We start from the raw sequence: 21,017 nt of genomic DNA, 5'->3' as shown, positions 1-21,017 counted from the left end.
TCTATGGGTCTCTATGGGTCTCTGTGTGAGTCTGTGGGTCTCTATGGGTCTCTGTGTGAGTCTATGGGTCTCTATGTGAGTCGATGGGTCTGTGTGAGGCTATGGGTCTCTATGGCTCTCTGTGTGAGTCTATGGGTCTCTGTGTGAGTCTATGGCTCTCTGTGTGAGTCTATGGGTCTCTGTGTGAGTCTATGGGTCTCTATGGGTCTCTGTGTGGGTCTATAGGTCTCTATGGGTCTCTGTGTGAGTCTATGGGTCTCTGTGTGAGTCTATGGGTCTCTATGGCTCTCTGCGTGAATCTATGGGTATCTATGGGTCTCTGTGTGAGTCTATGTGTCTTTGTGTGAGTCTATGGGTCTCTGTGTAAGTCTATGGGTCTCTGTGTGAGTAGTCTATGGGTATCTGTGTGAGTCTGTGGGTCTCTGTGAGTCTATGGGTCTCTATGGATCTCTGTGTGAGTCTATGGGTCTCTGTGAGTCTATGGATCTCTGTGTGAGTCTATGGGTCTCTGTGTGAGTCTATGTGTCTTTGTGTGAGTCTATGGGTCTCTGTGTGAGTCTGTGGGTCTCTGTGTGAGTCTATGGGTCTCTGTGGATCTCTGTGCAATTTAAACGAGTTTTCCCGGCACGCGTCACGTGACACCGCCGAGCCAACCGCCTGCGCGCCAAGCCGGAAGTCCGACACAGCGGGCACCGCGTATCAATGCGCGTGCCTGCCACCAAATCAAACAGGTAACCTCTTCACCGCGTCGTCGTCAACAACAACAACGACAACAACGACTTCAACTCACAAATCGATTAAACATTTTACGCCAAATGACGATACATCCGAGCGATCGATTTTAACCTCAGCGTTCATAGGAGGAGGCGGGTGAGGTGAGGGATTATTTTTTTTTCCTGCGGCGGAGCGTTACGCGGATTTCGAGGTTCGTGCTCAGGCGACGAGTCTCCTCCCCCCTCCCCAGTCCCCCGCGGTATAAAAGGAGCGGCGCGCTCGAAACTCACTCACTCGCCGCAGTTGTAAAGGAACGAAGTTTAGAACTTTAAATTGTGCAATTTTCTTAAAGAAAACAAACGACAACAACAACACGCGCGCGCGCGTGTGCATTGTTACGACAAAGTAATGCGATCGTAAGCGGTGGGATTGTTTAAAAAAAAAATTAGTTAGTCGTGCAAAAGTTTACCTCAGATCTCGACTCAAATGGCAAGCGCCTATCCACGCCTGGGCAGCTTGAGGTGAGGATGTCAAAGCTCCTCGGTCCCGGCCGCCTTTGTCTCTCCCCACGGTCGGTACTGGGAGATGTTGACTACCTCGCCTGGTCTGCAGGAGGTCTATGTGGAGTCTGTGTCTCTCATCATCATCACGGTGGCTAGGAGATGTTGACTACCTCGCCTGGTCTGCAGGAGGTCTATGTGGAGTCTGTGTCTCTCTCATCATCATCATCACGGTGGCTATGAGATGTTGACTACCTCGTCTGGTCTACAGGAGGTCTATGTAAAGTCTGTGTCTCTCATCATCATCACGGTGGCTAGGAGATGTTGACTACCTCGCCTGGTCTGCAGGAGGTCTATGTGGAGTCTGTGTCTCTCTCATCATCATCATCACGGTGGCTATGAGATGTTAACTACCTCGCCTGGTCTACAGGAGGTCTATGTGGAGTCTGCGTCTCTCTCTCTCATCACAGTGGCTAGGAGATGTTAACTACCTCGCCTGATCTACAGGAGGTATAAGTGGAGTCTGCATCTCTCTCTCATCATCACGGTGGCTATGAGACGTTGACTACCTCGCCTGGTATGCAGGAGGTCTATGTGGAGTCTGCGTCTCTCTCTCTCATCATCATCACAGTGGCTAGGAGATGTTGACTACCTCGCCTGGTATACAGGAGGTCTATGTGGAATATGTGTCTCATCATCACGGTGGCTAGGAGATGTTGACTACCTTGTCTGGTCTACAGGAGGTCTATGTGGAGTCTGTGTCTCTCATCATCATCATCATCACGGTGGCTATGAGATGTTGACTACCTCGCCTGGTATACAGGAGGTCTATGTGGAGTCTGTGTCTCTCATCATCACAGTGGTTATGAGATGTTGACTACCTCGCCTGGTCTACAGGAGGTCTATGTGGAGTCTGTCTCTCATCATCATCATCACGATGGCTATGAGATGTTGACTACCTCGCCTGGTATACAGGAGGTCTATGTGGAGTCTGCGTCTCTCTCATCGTCATCACAGTGGCTATGAGATGTTGACTACCTCGACTGGTCTACAGGAGGTCTACGTGGAGTCTGTGTCTCTCATCATCATCATAGTGGCTCGGAGATGTTGACTACCTCGCCCGGTGTACAGGAGGTCTATGTGGAGTCTGTGTCTCTCATCATCATCACGGTGGCTATGAGATGTTGACTACCTCGCCTGGTATACAGGAGGTCTATGTGGAGTCTGTGTCTCTCTCTCATCATCATCACGGTGGCTATGAGATGTTGACTACCTCGCCTGGTCTACAGGAGGTCTATGTGGAGTCTGCGTCTCTCTCATCATCATTACGGTGGCTATGAGATGTTGACTACCTCGCCTGGTCTACAGGAGGTCTATGTGGAGTCTGCGTCTCTCATCATCATCACGGTGGCTAGGAGATGTTGACTACCACGCCTCGTCTACAGAAGGTCTATGTGGAGTCTGCGTCTCTCTCATCATCATCATCACGGTGGCTAGGAGATGTTGACTACCTCGCCTGGTCTACAGGAGGTCTATGTGGAGTCTGCGTCTCTCATCATCACGGTGGCTATGAGATGTTGACTACCTCGCCTGGTCTACAGGAGGTCTATGTGGAGTCTGCGTCTCTCTCATCATCATCACGGTGCCTAGGAGATGTGAACTACCTCGCCTGGTACACAGGAGGTCCTGGGTTCGATCCCTGCTGCTGTGTATGTGGAGTCTGCATATCTCCCCTACAGCCCTGCTAGAGGCTACACGGGGGGACCTTTGTCTTAGTGTCACCGCGTGTCACTCTCTGCGCGTGTCACTCTCTGCGCGTGTCACTCTCTGCGCGTGTCACTCTCTGCGCGTCACTGCGCGTCACTGCGCCTATTGTGGCGCCACGTTGCGGAATGTGACCCCAGATCGCCTCCCTTGAACTCTTCCCCCTGACGCTGTCTCTCTCTCTCTGTGTCTGTCTGTGTCTCTCTGTCTGTGTCTCTCTCTTCTGTGTATGTGTGTCTGTGTCTCTCTGTGTCTGTGTCTCTTCTGTGTGTCTCTGTGTCTGTGTCTCTCTCTTCTGTGTGTCTCTGTGTCTGTGTCTCTCTCTTCTGTGTCTCTCTGTGTCTGTGTCTCTCTCTTCTGTGTCTCTCTCTTCTGTGTGTGTCTGTGTCTCTCTCTCTTTCTGTGTCTCTCTGTGTCTGTGTCTCTCTCTCTTTCTGTGTCTCTCTGTGTCTGTGTCTCTCTCTCTTTCTGTGTCTCTCTGTGTCTGTGTCTCTCTCTCTTTCTGTGTCTCTCTGTGTCTCTCTCTCTCTGTCTCTTTCTGGGGTCATGGATTCTGTCGCGTAGCTGTCATCATCATCATCACCACCACCATCAGTGCAGTGTGGACATGAAGTTGTTATATCTCACACTGGCCGACAACAACAACAACAACCACGATAACAAGATTGGCAAACACTGAACCCAAATTGTGTGTGTGTGTCACACTGTATCTGTGTGTGTGTGTGTGTCACTCTGGCCGGGAGTCGGAGAAATTCCCTTTTCACCTTGGGGTGCGACAGGGATGTCCTCTGGCTCCAACATTATTTAACATCTATTTCGACCACGTAGTTCGTGAAGCGTTCAGTAGCTGTACCGGAGGAATTTCCATCTGGTACAGATACAATTGGAGGCTGATCGATGCCCGGGTGCGGTCAAGGGATGGCTCCCTATTGCTCAACCACGTTATGTATAATAATAGGGTTTTTCCCCTTTTTTCTGGCAACAAAACTGAAACCTTTTTACAAGGATTCATGTCTGCATTAACCACAATACCTGCAGTCAAATGCAAACAGAAAACATGCTATGATAATATATGCATTGTCCTTGAAACTGATTGGTCCACACCAAGGGACTGCTTTCTTTTGAGCCTCAAAAGAAAGCCGTATGTTTTCTGTTTGCATTTTGACTGCAGGTATTGTGGTTAATGCAGACATGAATCCTTGTAAAAAGGTTTCAGTTTTGTTGCCAGAAAAAATGGGAAAACCCCTATTATATTTTGGTACTGGCAAAGGAGGTCTAATGATGACACATTATGTATGCCGATGATTTGATAATAGCTGCTCATTCAGAGGAGGAGTTGGAGACGCTGCTGCTGAGTCTGGAGCGTGCCACTAAGAGGTGTGGGGCCTTACCATCAGCCCCACCAAAACTAAGCACCTGCCTGGGTATTTTGTACCATCAGACGCTCCACCCCCACAACTCCCAATCGGTGATGGGGCAGTTGTGGAGAGAGTGGAGTTTCCCATACCTGGGCAGTGTGCTCATGACCGGCTCCAGTTTAACAGCAGAGGTCTCATTCCGAATCAGTTGAGTGGAAGCTACCTGGTCTATCACTCCGCACGAAGCTGTGGGTCTTCTCGGCCACGGTCATTCCCTCCCTTCTCTACGCTTGCGAAACGTGGACACCCCTAATGGAAAATCTTCCCCGGTTTTAAACATTTAGGCTGGCCTGCCTACGATCCATCCTGGGTTTAACCAGGCTGGATTGTGTGAGGAGCTCACACATCCTTGAAAGATCTGGACAAAGTCCCATCGGTGAGTTCCTCCGGCAGGCAAGGCTGTGTTGGCTGGGTCATGTAGCCCACATGCCCAGTCACCGCATGCCTAAACGGCTTTTGTTCGGCCGGATTGAGGGGGCTAAACGGGCGAGGCACGGGCTAGAGACAAGATGGAGTGATGTGGTACAGGAGGACGTGGAGCTGAGTGGACTTGCCGATGACCGGTACCAGCGGTGTCAAGATCGGCCTCTGTGGAGGAGGCTCGTGAAGGACGCTACTGGGCAGTTGGAGGCAGTCGCCCTCCAACAACAACGAAGGGCGGAGGAGCGATGCTCACAACAACGAGCGGAGCGCCGGGTGGCTAAAGCACAGCAAGTCGGCACAGTAGGGGGCACAGGTGGTGCATCAGCCAGTCATCTCGGTCGTCTCAGTCAGTCTACCCGTGGCACCTGGTTCTGCCCGATGACCTGCCTTTGGGGGTTCGACACTTCACGTGGCCTCAAGGTGCACATGGCCTGGCACAAGCGTCGTGGTGATGTCACCGCCACTTAGTGGCGAATGGTTGTTGTTGTTGTTGTGTCACTCTGTGTCTGGGTGTGTGTGTGTCACTGCATCTGTGACACACACACACCCAGACACAGAGCAGTGCATAGACCATGGCTCATGGTGATCAGTCATAGCCATGGCTTAGCAGAGACCTCCATCCAGCAGTGGATAGGCCATGGCCAGGGCAGACGATGGGAAATCAGAACACATCTCCAGCTATCGCCCTTTGCCTCTCCCCCCCGATCAATCACTCCCCTCGCCGCCAGAGTTCACCCCGAGATTCCAATGACTGCCTGCTGCCCCTACTGCTTGCTGCTTGCAGCAGTAGTAGTAGGAGCAGCAGCAGTAGTAGGAGCAGCAGCAGTAGTAGGAGCAGCAGCAGTAGTAGGAGCAGCAGCAGTAGTAGGAGCAGCAGCAGTAGTAGGAGCAGCAGCAGTAGTAGGAGCAGCAGCAGCTGCCCCTACTACTGCTGCTGCTTCTAGGAGTTGCAGCAGTAGTAGGATCAGCAGCAGCGGTAGTAGTATCAGCAGGAGAGGGGTAGAGGCAGCAGTAGTAGTAGGATCAGTAGTAGTTGGATCAGCAGCAGTAGTAGGATCAGCAGCAGCAGTAGTAGTAGGATCAGCAGTAGTAGGATCAGCGGCAGTAGTAGTAGGATCAGCGGCAGCAGTAGTAGTAGGATCAGCGGCAGCAGCAGTAGTAGGATCAGCAGGAGAGGGGTAGAGGCAGCAGTAGTAGTAGGATCAGCGGCAGCAGTAGTAGTAGTAGGATCAGCGTCAGTCACGGTATCTCCCCACCCCCCCCCTCTCTCTCCGTGCCTGGCTGATGCAACGCGCTAGTCGCTTGCAAATTGTGCCCGGTGGGCTGCGTGTGTCTGTGTGTGTGTGGCAGTGTGTGTGTGTGTCTGTGTGTGTGTGTCTGTGTGTGTGTGTGGCTGTGTGTGTGTGTGTGGCTGTGTGTGTGTGTGGCTGTGTGTGTGGCTGTGTGTGTGTGTGGCTGTGTGTGTGTGTGGCTGTGTGTGTGTGTGGCTGTGTGTGTGTGTGGCTGTGGCTGTGTGGCTGTGTGTGGCTGTGTGTGGCTGTGTGTGTGGCTGTGTGTGTGTGTGGCTGTGTGACTGAGTGAGTGTGTGAGTGAGTGAGTGTGTGACTGAGTGAGTGAGTGTGTGACTGAGTGAGTGTGTGACTGAGTGAGTGAGTGTGTGACTGAGTGAGTGTGCGTGTGACTGCGTGCGTGTGTGTGACTGCGTGTGACTTTGCGTGTTTGTTTGCCTGTTGCCCACTGCTGTAGTGGGGAGCGGTGGTGCAGCGATTAGTGCTTTGTGTCTGAACAAAGGCACCTCCGATTAGCACGGTTGGCTATGTACGGTGCAAAAGAAATTCAACTTTCAGTACATACATAGACTCGCACAACACAGACCCATAGACTCATCACACAGCAGAGACCCATAGACTCATCACACAGCAGAGACCCATAGACTCATCACACAGCAGAGACCCATAGACTCATCACACAGCAGAGACCCATAGACTCATCACACAGCAGAGAGCCATAGACTCATCACACAGCAGAGACCCATAGACTCACCACACAGCAGAGACCCATAGACTCATCACACAGCAGAGAGCCATAGACTCATCACACAGCAGAGAGCCATAGACTCATCACACAGCAGAGACCCACAGACTCATCACGCAGCAGAGACCCATAGACTCATCACACAGCAGAGAGCCATAGACTCATCACACAGCAGAGACCCATAGACTCATCACACAGCAGAGAGCCATAGACTCATCACACAGCAGAGACCCATAGACTCATCACACAGCAGAGACCCATAGACTCATCACACAGCAGAGACCCATAGACTCATCACACAGCAGAGAGACACATAGACTCATCACACAGCAGAGACCCATAGACTCATCACAGAGACCCATAGACTCATCACACAGCAGAGACCCATAGACTCATCACACAGCAGAGACCCATAGACTCATCACACAGCAGAGACCCATAGACTCATCACACAGCAGAGACCCATAGACTCATCACACAGCAGAGACCCGTAGACTCATCACACAGCAGAGACCCGTAGACTCATCACACAGCAGAGACCCATAGACTCATCACACAGCAGAGAGCCATAGACTCATCACACAGCAGAGACCCATAGACTCTATCCTTCCTCTGCACTTCCAATTAGCATGGTTGGCTATGTACGGTGCGAAAGATGTTCAACATAACAGCACTTGTCCCTACAACCTGTTACAGGCTGCACGGGGGATCTGTGTCTATAGGCACTGCTGCTGCTACTCACTACGAACAACACTTGCCCCTACAGCCCTGCTTGAGGCTATCTGGGGGACCTTTGTCTGAGTTATTGTGTACGTGCCATCGGCTCGTCTCGGTAGGGTGGGTCGAGGAGGGTGGTGGTGGTGGTGGCATCTTGACCTATGACCTCACAATCTCCACGTGTCCCCCACTGCCCGGGGCAGTAACCCATCTATTGGGGGGGGGGAGTGGTGGGGGGAGTGGTGGGTGGGGGGGTGCAGGGTGGGGGGGAGTGGGGGGCAGGCTGGGGGGGAGGGTGGTGGAGGAGTGGGAAGGAGGGTAGTGATGGTGGTGACATCTTGACCTTTAACCTCACAATCTCCACGTGTCCTCCACTGCCTGGGGCAGTACCCCATCTATTGGGTGTGGGGGGAGTGGTGGGGGGGAGGGGTGTGGTGGTGGCTGCTCCGCTCTGATTGGCTCGCTGCCCGCGTGTTTTTGAGGCGCTGCGCTCGCAGCGAGCACCCACGGCTTATGGCCTGAGTTCGACTCCCGCTCACGGCCACCAACAACAATCACTGCCACCAACAACAATCACTGCCACCAACAACAATCACTGCCACCAGCGCCAACGCCATTCGCCACTAAACCACGGTGACGTCACCACGGCGCCCGTGCCAGGCCAGGTGCACTTTGAGGCAGTCACGTGCTGGCAGGAGGTCACGGAACAGACCCGGCAGGTGCCACGGGTTGGCTGACTGAGATGGGCGGTGAGATGCACCACCATCTGCACCCCCTACTGTGCCAAAAACCCCACCACCAACAGCACCACCAACACCGCCTTACCCTCGGTAAAACAAACATTGCCACGGGGGAGACAAAGACGGCCGGGCGTGCGTGGTGCTGGCCACCCCGCACCCCCTCGTGTACCGTAGCGGCCTTCATTGGCGCTGCTGTTACTCGCTACTCACAGCACTTGCCCCTACACTCTGCTAGAGGCTATACGGGGGACCTTTGTCTGTGTGTCTATAGGACACTGCTGCTACTAACAGCACTTGCCCATACAGCCCTGCTAGAGGTTACACGGGGGACCTTTGTCTGTGTGTCTATAGGCACTGCTGTTGCTACTAACAGCACTTGCCCCTACAGCCCTGCTAGAGGCTACACGGGGGACCTTTGTCTTTGTGTCTATAGGACACTGCTGCTGCTAACAGCACTTGCCCCTACCGCCCTGCTAGAGGCTACACGGGGGACCTTTGTCTTTGCACGCGTGGAGGTGAGTTGAGGCCGCGTGCGTCACGGGGGGCGCGCATAGGAATTTTAAAACGCTCTGGGTCACGTGGGGGGGGGGGGGGTCACGTGGGGGGGAGGTCACGGTGGGGGGAGGTCACGGTGGGGGGAGGTCACGGTGGGGGGAGGTCACGGTGGGGGGAGGTCACGGTGGGGAGGGGTCACCGTGGGGAGGGGTCACCGTGGAGGGGTCACTGAGACGCAGGGAGAGGGGAGGGGTTGCCCCATCAACTGCCCCATCAACTGCCCCATCAACTGCCCCATCAACTGCCCCGCATGAGCCTCCACCTCGTCCTCCACCTCCATGTCCTCCTCCTGCTCCCACCTCCACCACCACCTCCACCACCACCTCCATCACCACCTCCATCACCACCTCCATCACCACCTCCGCCTGATCCACCTCCGCCTGATCCACCTCCTGCTCCACCTCCTCTTCCACCTGATCTACCACCTGCTCCACCTCCTCTTCCACCTCCTCTTCCACCTCCTCTTCCACCTCCTACCACAAACCGGAGAGAGCGAGAGACTCAGCAGCAGGAGGAGCAGGAGGAGGAGGAGGATGATGATGAGAGACGGCCGCTCTCCGCCTCCGCTCTCCGCCTCAACCCCCGTAGGGACCGCGTGGCTCCCATAGTTTCCATGGGGGGGGGGGGCGTCACCGAGCGGGGCCACCGATTGGCCGAACCTTAGCGGTCGAGGGGGGTGAGGAGGAGGAGGAGGAGGGGGGGGGGAACTCCACGTGGCCGAGGTGCGAGGGGATCGACCCCGCTGGAGTGTGGAAGGGATCGACCCCGCTGGAGTGTGTATGGGATCGACCCCTCTGGAGTGTGTATGGGATCGACCCCTCTGGAGTGTGTATGGGATCGACCCCGCTGGAGTGTGTATGGGATCGACCCTGCTGGAGTGTGTATGGGATCGACCCCGCTGGAGTGTGTATGGGATCGACCCCGCTGGAGTGTGTATGGGATCGACCCCGCTGGAGTGTGTATGGGATCGACCCCGCTGGAGTGTGGAGGGGATCGACCCTGCTGGAGTGTGTATGGGATCGACCCCGCTGGAGTGTGTATGGGATCGACCCCGCTGGAGTGTGTATGGGATCGACCCCGCCGGAGTGTGTATGGGATCGACCCCGCTGGAGTGTGTATGGGATCGACCCCGCTGGAGTGTGTATGGGATCGACCCTGCCGGAGTGTGTATGGGATCGACCCTGCCGGAGTGTGTATGGGATCGACCCTGCCGGAGTGTGTATGGGATCGACCCCGCTGGAGTGTGTATGGGATCGACCCCGCTGGAGTGTGTATGGGATCGACCCCGCTGGAGTGTGTATGGGATCGACCCCGCTGGAGTGTGTATGGGATCGACCCCGCTGGAGTGTGTATGGGATCGACCCCGCTGGAGTGTGTATGGGATCGACCCCGCTGGAGTGTGTATGGGATCGACCCCGCTGGAGTGTGGAGGGGTTGAGTCGTCTTTATTTGGGGCCCTCTCCAAAAGATGATGGAGGTGGTGGCAGTGGTGGTGATGGTGCTGGGGATCGTGGTGGTGGCGGTGGTGGTGATGATGATGATGATGGAGGGGGTGGTGCTGATGATCGTGGTGGTGGCGGTGATGATGGTGATGATCGAGGTGGTGGTGGTGATGATGATCGAGATGATGGCCATGATGATGATCACCATCACATCCACCACCATCAGATGCTTCACCACCATCACATGCTCCACCACATCACCACCATCAGTCTCCACATTCACCATCACCACAACCACCACCACATCCACCACCATCACATTCACCACAACCACCACCACATCATCCACCACATCACCATCACATCCTCCACCACCACATTCGCAACCACCACAACCACCACATTATCCACCACATCACCACCACATCCTCCACCACCATCACCACCATCACAACCTCCACCACCACCATCACAACCACCATCACAACCTCCACCACAACCTCCACCACCACCACATCACCACCACCATCACAACCTCCACCACCATCACCACCACAACCACCACCACAACCACCACCATCACAACCTCCACCACCACCACTTAACCCCCCCCCCCCCGACTCCACTAAGTGAGTCCAGGCAATGGGGGCAAGGTTCATGGGGCAGGCGATGAGAGAGAGCGAGTGGGCGGTGCCCACCACGTGACTCTGGTGGTGGTGGGGGGTGGTGGTGGGGGGTGATGGTGGTGGTGGGGGGGGGGTGGTGGTGGGGTGGTGGTGGGGGGTTGTGGGGGGTTGTGGGGGTTGTGGTGGTGGTGGGGGGGTGGTGGTGGGGGGGAGGGCTTTTATCCCGGATGTTGTTGGCGGCTCAGCGATGAGGAGCCGGGGGGGAGGAGGAGGGGGAGGGGCACCACTTGAAGCTGTGGACACAGCGGTGGAGGGGGGGGGGCTCAGGGGGTGGGGGCTGTGGGTTGGGGTGGGGGCTGTGGGTTTGGGCTGTGGGTTGAGGTTGTGGCTGTGTTGGTTGGGGTTGGGGCTGTGGGTTGGGGTTGGGGCTGTGGGTTGGATTTGGGGCTGTGGGTTGGGGTTGGGGCTGTGGGTTGGGGTTGGGGCTGTGGGTTTGGGTTGGGGCTGTGGGTTGGGGTGGGGGCTGTGGGTTGGGGCTGTGGGTTGAGGTTGGGGCTGTGTTGGTTGGGGTTGGTTGGGGTTGGTTGGGGTTGGGGCTGTGGGTTGGGGTTGGGGCTGTGGGTTGGGGTTGGGGCTGTGGGTTGGGGTGGGGGTGGGGGCTGTGGGTTGGGGCTGTGGGTTGAGGTTGGGGCTGTGTTGGTTGGGGTTGGTTGGGGTTGGGGCTGGGGCTGTGGGTTGGGGTTGGGGCTGTGGGTTGGGGTTGGGGCTGTGGGTTGGGGTTGGGGCTGTGGGTTGGGGTTGGGGCTGTGGGTTGGTGTGGGGGTGGGGGCTGTGGGTTGGGGCTGTGGGTTGGGGTTGGGGCTGTGTTGGTTGGGGTTGGGGGTGGGGGTGGGGGCTGTGGGTTGGGGCTGTGGGTGGGGGTGGGGGCTGTGGGTTGGGGGCTGTGGGTTGGGGGTGGGGGCTGTGGGTTGGGGTTGGGGCTGTGGGTTGGGGTTGTGTGGGTTGGGGCTGTGTGTGTTAGGGCCTGCGGGGTTATCTCTCATTCCACGGTAATTGTGCTGACACCCATTCACACAGAGCACAAATCTCTCCCTCCCCCCTTCAGCCTCAGGGCAAATGTTTACTCTGTGCGTGTCAACCGGGAGCGGTGGCGCAGCGGTTAGCGCCTCGAACCCGGCGACCCGAGTTCGATTCTCACCGCTCGGTGACGATTATAACTGAACCGGTCCTGGGGCCTCCCCCTAGGTCGACTCGGCCTCAAATGAGTTACCCGGTGCGGTGCGTAGAAGTCGACATCGCTGCTGGGGAGAGACAAAGGCGGCCGGGCGTGCGTGCTGCTTACCAGCCCTCTCACCCATCTCACCCATCTCACCCTGGTGTTGATGTTGCCGAGTGGACTTGCCGATGACCGGTACCAGCGATGTCAAGATCGGCCTCTGTGGGGGGGGAGGAGGAGGAGGTTTCGTGAAGGACGCTACTGTGGGTTGGTGCCAGGCTAGGTGCACGTTGAGGCTACTGGGCAGTTGGGAGGCAGTTCCTCCAGCAACAACAGCGGAGGAGAGACGCTCACAACAACGAGCGGCGCGCCGGGCGGATAAAACGCAGCGAGTTGGCACAGTAGGGGCCGCAGGTGGTGCACCTAGCCTGGCACAGTAGAGGGGGCACAGGTGGTGCATCTGCCACTGATCTAAGTCGGTCAACCCACGGCGCCTGCTGGGTCTATCCCGTGACCACCACCTCCTGCACCTAGCCTGGCACAGCAGTCAACCCATGGCACCTGCTGGGTCTGTCCCATGTCACACTTCACGTAGCCTTAAAGTGCACACTGCCTGGCACAAGCACTGTGGTGACGTCACCGCTGTTTAGTTGCAAATGGCGGGTGGTGGTGGCTGCTGGTGGTGGTGGTGGTTGTTGTTGTTGTTGCTGCTGCCATGTGTGGAGTCTGGTGTTGATTTGGAATGAAATATCCAGAGAAAGGAGATCCGCAGGGTCGCTGGGTTTAGAGGTGGGGACATCGAGTCCAGTTTGCCTCTCTGGTGTGATGGGTCTCTATGTGAGTCTATGGCTCTCTGCTGTGTGATGAGTCTATGGGTCTCTGCTGTGTGATGAGTCTATGGGTCACTGCCGTGTGATGAGTCTATGGCTCTCTGCCGTGTGACGAGTCTATGGGTCTCTGCTGTGTGATGAGTCTATGGCTCTCTGCTGTGTGACGAGTCTATGGCTCTCTGCTGTGTGACGAGTCTATGGGTCTCTGCTGTGTGATGAGTCTATGGGTCTCTGCTGTGTGATGAGTCTATGGCTCTCTGCTGTGTGATGAGTCTATGGGTCTCTGCTGTGTGATGAGTCTATGGCTCTCTGCTGTGTGATGAGTCTGTGGCTCTCTGCCGTGTGACGAGTCTATGGCTCTCCGCTGACCCCTAACCCCCCGCCCCCCCCCACCCCGTCCTCTCGTCACCCACAGGCGCCCATGGCGCTTGCTGTCGGCCCTTCCCCACGCCGGCACCGCCAACGCCGGCGGCAGTGCTGGCGTGGCTGCGACGGCTGTGCCGGCGCGCAGGCTGCACAGCCGCCCGTTGGATGCCCGCCTCGCCAACGCCGAGCTGTCCGACTACATCGATAGCACCGCCCGGCTCTGCCAACCGGACAAGGTGTGGCGGTGGTGGCGGTGGTGGCGGTGGTGGCGGCGGTTGTGCCGGACTCCATCCTCTAAACTAAGCTCTTGTTTTACCGCTACCGGGTGGGTTAGTCAGGCACCACCACACGGCTCGTGGGCTGCCACACAGTGGCTCGGCGCAGCGTGGACATCGCACAGACGATAGCGGCTCAAGGAAGTGGCTGATGTCGTCGTCGTCATCATCGTCGTCATCGTCGCGTAGAGACGTCGCTTCTACAGTGAGGGAAGAAAGTATTTGAACCCCCGCTGATTTTGTACGTTTGCCCACCGACAAAGAAATGATCAGTCTATAATTTTAATGGTAGGTTTATTTGAACAGTGAGAGACGGAATAACAACATCAAAATCCAGAAAAATGCATGTCAAAAATGTCATAAATTGATTTGCATTTTAATGAGGGGAAATGAGTATTTGATCCCCTCTCAATCAGAAAGATTCCTGGCTCCCAGGTGTGCTTTATACAGGTAACGAGCTGAGATTAGGAGAAAATCCAGGAGGGCCCAGAAAAGAGATCAAGAGAGGGAGAGAGACGCAGCCTCCACAACCTCATATTTGTTCATCTTTATTTTCCCACCTGATGATGGACGCTGGTGTTGCGCCCGAAACGTCGTGATTTATTTTATTTTCTACCTACTACGTGGTGACTTTACCGAAAGAACCAAAGAGTATGGATTCCTGCAGTCACGAAGGCCTCAAATCAAGATTGAACCTCCGATTTGGTCTTTGGGTCTTTGGGTAACGTTTAACACGTAGGCTTTGGGTAACGTTTAACACGTAGGCTTTGTGTAATGTTTAACACGTAGGCTTTGGGTAAAGTTTAACACGTAGGCTTTGGGTAAAGTGTAACACGTAGGCTTTGGGTAAAGTGTAACACGTAGGCTTTGGGTAAAGTGTAACACGTAGGCTTTGGGTAAAGTTTAACACGTAGGCTTTGGGTAAAGTGTAACACGTAGGCGTTGGGTAAAGTTTAACACGTAGGCTTTGGGTAAAGTTTAACACGTAGGCTTTGGGTAAAGTTTAACACGTAGGCTTTGGGTAAAGTGTAACACGTAGGCTTTGGGTAAAGTTTAACACGTAGGCTTTGGGTAAAGTGTAACACGTGGGCGTTGGGTAAAGTTTAACACGTGGGCTTTGGGTAAAGTTTAACACGTAGGCTTTGGGTAAAGTTTAACACGTAGGCTTTGGGTAAAGTTTAACACGTAGGCTTTGGGTAAAGTTTAACACGTAGGCTTTGGGTAAAGTTTAACACGTAGGCTTTGGGTAAAGTGTAACACGTAGGCGTTGGGTAAAGTTTAACACGTGGGCTTTGGGTAAAGTTTAACACGTGGGCTTTGGGTAAAGTTTAACACGTAGGCTTTGGGTAAAGTTTAACACGTAGGCTTTGGGTAAAGTTTAACACGTAGACTTTGGGTAAAGTTTAACACGTAGACTTTGGGTAAAGTTTAACACGTAGGCTTTGGGTAAAGTTTAACACGTAGGCTTTGGGTAAAGTTTAACACGTAGGCTTTGGGTAAAGTTTAACACGTAGGCTTTGGGTAAAGTTTAACACGTAGGCTTTGGGTAACGTTTAACACGTAGGCTTTGGGTAACGTTTAACACGTAGGCTTTGGGTAAAGTTTAACACGTAGGCTTTGGGTAAAGTTTAACACGTAGGCTTTGGGTAAAGTTTAACACGTAGGCTTTGGGTAAAGTTTAACACGTAGGCTTTGGGTAAAGTTTAACACGTAGGCTTTGGGTAACGTGTAATACGTAGGCTTTGGATAAAGTGTAACACGTAGGCTTTGGGTAAAGTGTAACACGTAGGCTTTGGGTAAAGTTTAACACGTAGGCTTTGGTAAAGTTTAACACGTGGGCTTTGGGTAAAGTTTAACACGTAGGCTTTGGGTAAAGTTTAACACGTAGGCTTTGGGTAAAGTTTAACACGTAGGCTTTGGGTAAAGTTTAACACGTAGGCTTTGGGTAACGTTTAACACGTGGGCTTTGGGTAAAGTTTAACACGTGGGCTTTGGGTAAAGTTTAACACGTAGGCTTTGGGTAAAGTTTAACACGTAGGCTTTGGGTAAAGTTTAACACGTAGGCTTTGGGTAAAGTGTAACACGTAGGCTTTGGGTAAAGTGTAACACGTAGGCTTTGGGTAAAGTTTAACACGTAGGCTTTGGGTAAATTTTAACACGTAGGGGTTGGGTAAAGTTTAACACGTAGGGGTTGGGTAAAGTTTAACACGTAGGCTTTGGGTAAAGTTAACACGTAGGCTTTGGGTAAAGTTTAACACGTAGGCTTTGGGTAAAGTTAACACGTAGGCTTTGGGTAAAGTTTAACACGTAGGCTTTGGGTAAAGTTTAACACGTAGGCGTTGGGTAAAGTTTAACACGTCGTAGGCTTTGGGTAAAGTTTAACACGTAGGCTTTCGGTAAAGCCGGGTAGATAGTTTCAAAGAAAATAACCATATGGTACGACGTTTTGGACCGCAACACAAGCGGTGGTCATAATCTTATTTTGTTTCCTGATGACGACCGCTTGCGTTGCGATTGAAACGTCGTAGTTTTTTGTTTGTTATTTTTTTTAACCTATCTACGTTAATTCCTGCAGTCACGAAGGCTTTAAGTCAAGATTTAACCTCCTATATACCGGGTGAGGTAGTTAACATCTCCTAGCCACCGTGATGATGATGGGAGAAAGACACAGATTGCAAATATACAGCAGCAGGCATCGTCAAGGGGATGGGATGGAACCCACGACGTCCGGCCTGTACACCAGGCGAGGTAGTCAACATCTCATAGCCACCGTGATGATGATGAGAGAGAGAGAGACGCAGACTCCACATAGACCTCATGTATACCAGGCGAGGTATTCAACATCTCATAGCCACCGTGATGATGATGAGAGAGAGACACAGACTCCACATAGACCTCCTGTACACCGGGCGAGGTAGTCAACATCTCATAGCGACCGTGATGATGATGATGAGAGAGAGACGCAGACTCCACATAGACCTCCTGTATACCAGGCGAGGTAGTCAACATCTCATAGCCACCGTGATGATGATGATGAGAGAGACGAAGACTCCACATAGACCTTCTGTACACCGGGCGAGGTAGTCAACATCTCATAGCCACCGTGATGATGATGAGAGAGAGAGAGACGCAGACTCCACATAGACCTCATGTAGACCAGGCAAGGTAGTCAACATCTCATAGCCACCGTGATGATGATGAGAGAGAGACACAGACTCCACATAGACCTCCTGTACACCGGGCGAGGTAGTCAACATCTCATAGCGACCGTGATGATGATGAGAGAGAGACGCAGACTCCACATAGACCTCCTGTAGACCAGGCGAGGTAGTCAACATCTCATAGCCACCGTGATGATGATGAGAGAGAGAGACGCAGACTCCACATAGACCTGTAGACCAGGCGAGGTAGTCAACATCTCATAGCCACCGTGATGATGATGAGAGAGAGACACAGACTCCACATAGACCTCCTGTACACCGGGCGAGGTAGTCAACATCTCATAGCGACCGTGATGATGATGATGAGAGAGAGAGACGCAGACTCCACATAGACCTCCTGTAGACCAGGCGAGGTAGTCAACATCTCATAGCCACCGTGATGATGATGAGAGAGAGACGCAGACTCCACATAGACCTCCTGTACACCGGGCGAGGTAGTCAACATCTCATAGCCACCATGATGATGATGAGAGACAGACGCAGACTCCACATAGACCTCCTGTACACCGGGCGAGGTAGTCAACATCTCATAGCCACCGTGATGATGAGAGAGAGACGCAGACTCCACATAGACCTCCTGTACACCGGGCGAGGTAGTCAACATCTCATAACGACCGTGATGATGATGATGAGAGAGAGACGCAGACTCCACGTAGACCTCCTGTAGACCAGGCGAGGTAGTCAACATCTCATAGCCACCGTGATGATGATGAGAGAGAGAGACTCCACATAGACCTCCTGTACACCAGGCGAGGTAGTCAACATCTCATAGCCACCGTGATGATGATGATGAGAGAGAGACGCAGACTCCACATAGACCTCCTGTACACCGGGCGAGGTAGTCAACATCTCATAACGACCGTGATGATGATGATGAGAGAGAGACACAGACTCCACATAGACATAGACCTCCTGTACACCGGGCGAGGTAGTCAACATCTCATAGCCCCCGTGATGATGATGAGAGAGAAAGAGATGCAGACTCCACATAGAACTCCTGTACACCGGGCGAGGTAGTCAACATCTCATAGCCACCGTGATGATGATGACAGAGAGATACAGACTCCACATAGACCTCCTGTACATCAGGCGAGATAGTCAACATCTCATAGCCACCGTGATGATGATGATGATGATGAGAGAGAGACGCAGACTCCACATAGACCTCCTGCACACCGGGCGAGGTAGTCAACATCTCATAGCCACCGTGATGATGATGATGAGAGACACAGACTCCACATAGACCTCCTGTAGACCAGGCGAGGTAGTCAACATCTCCTAGCCACCGTGATGATGAGAGAGAGACACAGAATCCACATAGACCTCCTGTACACCGGGCGAGGTAGTCAACATCTCATAGCCACCGTGATGATGAGAGAGAGACACAGACTCCACATAGACCTCCTGTACACCGGGCGAGGTAGTCAACATCTCATAGCCCCGGTGATGATGATGAGAGAGAGAGACGCAGACTCCACATAAACCTCCTGTACACCGGGCGAGGTAGTCAACATCTCATAGCCACCGTGATGATGATGATGATGAGAGAGAGACGCAGACTCCACATAGACCTCCTGTACACCGGACGAGGTAGTCAACATCTCATAGCGACCACGGCGTGCCTTTGCCGTGTGTGGCTCGTGCGGGTCCGGTTTAGTCGGCCAAGACCCGCCGAGTCTCCTGCGGCTGTCCGGGATCCCGGCCTCGGCCTGAAGGGACGGTGTAGACTTGTTCCAACGCCCGGAAGATTGGACTTTTATTTTTTAATTCTAACACTGCTTCATCCGGAGTCATCCAGATTGGTCTGCAGTCGCAGATTCACATTCCTGTGTCCGTGATGCTGTACCCGTGTGAGTGTGTGTACCCGTGTGAGTGTGTGTGTGATTGTGTAACCGTGTGTAACTGTGTGTGTGTATCTGTGTGTGTATGTGTGGGGAGTGATAGTGTAGCGGTTAGCGCGCTGCGCTATGAACCTGGCGACCCGGGTTCGATTCCCGCTCACGGCCAACACCAGTGACGATTATCTGAACCGGTCCCGGGCCTCCCCTAGGTCGACTCAGCCTCAAATGAGTACCTGGTGCGGTGTGTAAACATCGCCACTCGGGAAGCAAAGGCGGTCGGGCGTGGTGCTGGCCACCCACCCCCTCGTGTACCGTTCCGGCCTTCATAGGTGCTCGCTAACAGCACTTGCCCCTACAGTCTGTTAAGGCTATATGGGGGGTCTTTGTGTATGTGTGTGTGTGTAACTGTGTATGTGTAAGTGTAACTGTATGTGTAACTGTGTGTGTGTAACTGTATGTGTAACTGTGTGTGTATGTGTAACTGTGTGTGTATGTGTAACTGTGTGTGTATGTGTAACTGTGTGTGTATGTGTATCTGTGTGTGTATGTGTATCTGTGTGTGTATGTGTAACTGTGTGTGTATGTGTAACTGTGTGTGTATGTGTATCTGTGTGTGTATCTGTATGTGTGTGTGTGTGTATATATGTGTAACTGTGTGTGTGTGTGTATATATGTGTAACTGTGTGTGTGTGTATATATGTGTAACTGTGTGTGTGTGTGTATATATATATGTGTAACTGTGTGTGTGTGTGTATATATATATGTGTAACTGTGTGTGTGTGTGTATATATGTGTAACTGTGTGTGTGTGTGTGTATATATGTGTAACTGTGTGTGTGTGTGTATATATGTGTAACTGTGTGTGTGTGTGTATATATGTGTAACTGTGTGTGTGTGTATATATGTGTAACTGTGTGTGTGTGTATATATGTGTAACTGTGTGTGTGTGTATATATGTGTAACTGTGTGTGTGTGTATATATGTGTAACTGTGTGTGTGTGTATATATGTGTAACTGTGTGTGTGTATATATGTGTAACTGTGTGTGTGTATATATGTGTAACTGTGTGTGTGTATATATGTGTAACTGTGTGTGTGTATATATGTGTAACTGTGTGTGTGTATATATGTGTAACTGTGTGTGTGTATATATGTGTAACTGTGTGTGTGTATATATGTGTAACTGTGTGTGTGTGTATGTGTAACTGTGTGTGTGTGTGTATGTGTAACTGTGTGTGTGTGTGTATGTGTAACTGTGTGTGTGTGTGTATGTGTAACTGTGTGTGTGTGTGTATGTGTAACTGTGTGTGTGTGTGTATGTGTAACTGTGTGTGTGTGTGTATGTGTAACTGTGTGTGTGTGTGTATGTGTAACTGTGTGTGTGTGTGTATGTGTAACTGTGTGTGTGTGTGTATGTGTAACTGTGTGTGTGTGTGTATGTGTAACTGTGTGTGTGTGTGTATGTGTAACTGTGTGTGTGTGTGTGTATGTGTAACTGTGTGTGTGTGTGTATATATGTGTAACTGTGTGTGTGTGTGTATATATGTGTAACTGTATGTGGGTGTGTATGTGTAACTGTATGTGGGTGTGTATGTGTAACTGTATGTGTGTGTGTGTAACTGTGTGTGTGTAACTGTATGTGTGTGTGTGTAACTGTGTGCGTGTGCAGGTCCACATCTGCGATGGCTCTGAGGCTGAGAACGAGGCGCTGCTTTCGCTGCTGCAGAACCAGGGCATGGTCAAGAAGCTCCCCAAGTACCAGGATTGGTGAGCGCTCACCGCCGCCGCTCCTCACCGCCGCTCCTCACCGCCGCTCCTCACCGCCGCTCCTCACCGCCGCTCCTCACCGCCGCTCCTCACCGCCGCTCCTCGCCGCCTTTGCAGCGCTCCGGCGCGCTTGACGGCGTTTCACGGCGCTTCTCACCTCCGTGTCTCTCCCCCCCGCCCCCGCCCACCCCCACAACCCCTGCGGCCTCCCAGCTGGCTGGCACGCACGGACCCCCGCGACGTGGCGCGCGTGGAGAGTCGCACGGTGATCGTGACGGAGAGGGAGCGGGATACGGTGCCCGTGCCACGCTCCGGCAGGCCCAGCCAGCTGGGCCGGTGGATGTCGCCGGGAGACCTGACGTCGGCCATGCAGGAGCGTTTCCCCGGGTGCATGCGCGGTGAGAGAGACGCGGGGGGCGGAGGGGGGGTGATCGATGAAGGGGGGAGAGACGCAGGTTGGGGGGGGGGGGAGAGACACGGAGGGAGAGAGACGGGGGAGGTGTGAGCGTGTCTGTGAGCGTGTCTGTGAGCGTGTCTGTGAGCGTGTCTGTGAGCGTGTCTGTGAGTGAG

The 21,017-nt window shown here is 53.4% G+C and overlaps 1 protein-coding gene across 1 annotated transcript in view; it reads left to right on the top strand.

Moving 5' to 3' along the window:
- Positions 1-983: 983 nt before the first annotated feature.
- LOC116957064 (phosphoenolpyruvate carboxykinase, cytosolic [GTP]-like) overlaps positions 984-21,017 on the top strand; it is a 42,164-nt gene continuing 22,130 nt past the window's right edge. The window contains exons 1-4 of the mRNA XM_032978983.2: positions 984-1,235; positions 13,395-13,581; positions 20,350-20,447; positions 20,661-20,845. Of these exons, the coding sequence (XP_032834874.1) occupies positions 1,201-1,235; positions 13,395-13,581; positions 20,350-20,447; positions 20,661-20,845 (505 nt within the window). The 5' untranslated portion in view covers positions 984-1,200. The remainder of the gene's footprint in view (positions 1,236-13,394; positions 13,582-20,349; positions 20,448-20,660; positions 20,846-21,017) is intronic.

The sequence above is a fragment of the Petromyzon marinus genome, chromosome 69, assembly GCF_048934315.1.
Source record: "Petromyzon marinus isolate PM22_M1 ecotype Great Lakes invasive population chromosome 69, UKy_Petmar_22M1.pri1.0, whole genome shotgun sequence".
In the NCBI taxonomy this organism is placed as follows: Eukaryota; Metazoa; Chordata; class Hyperoartia; order Petromyzontiformes; family Petromyzontidae; genus Petromyzon; species Petromyzon marinus.
This window is presented reverse-complemented; position numbering and strand designations above follow the sequence as displayed.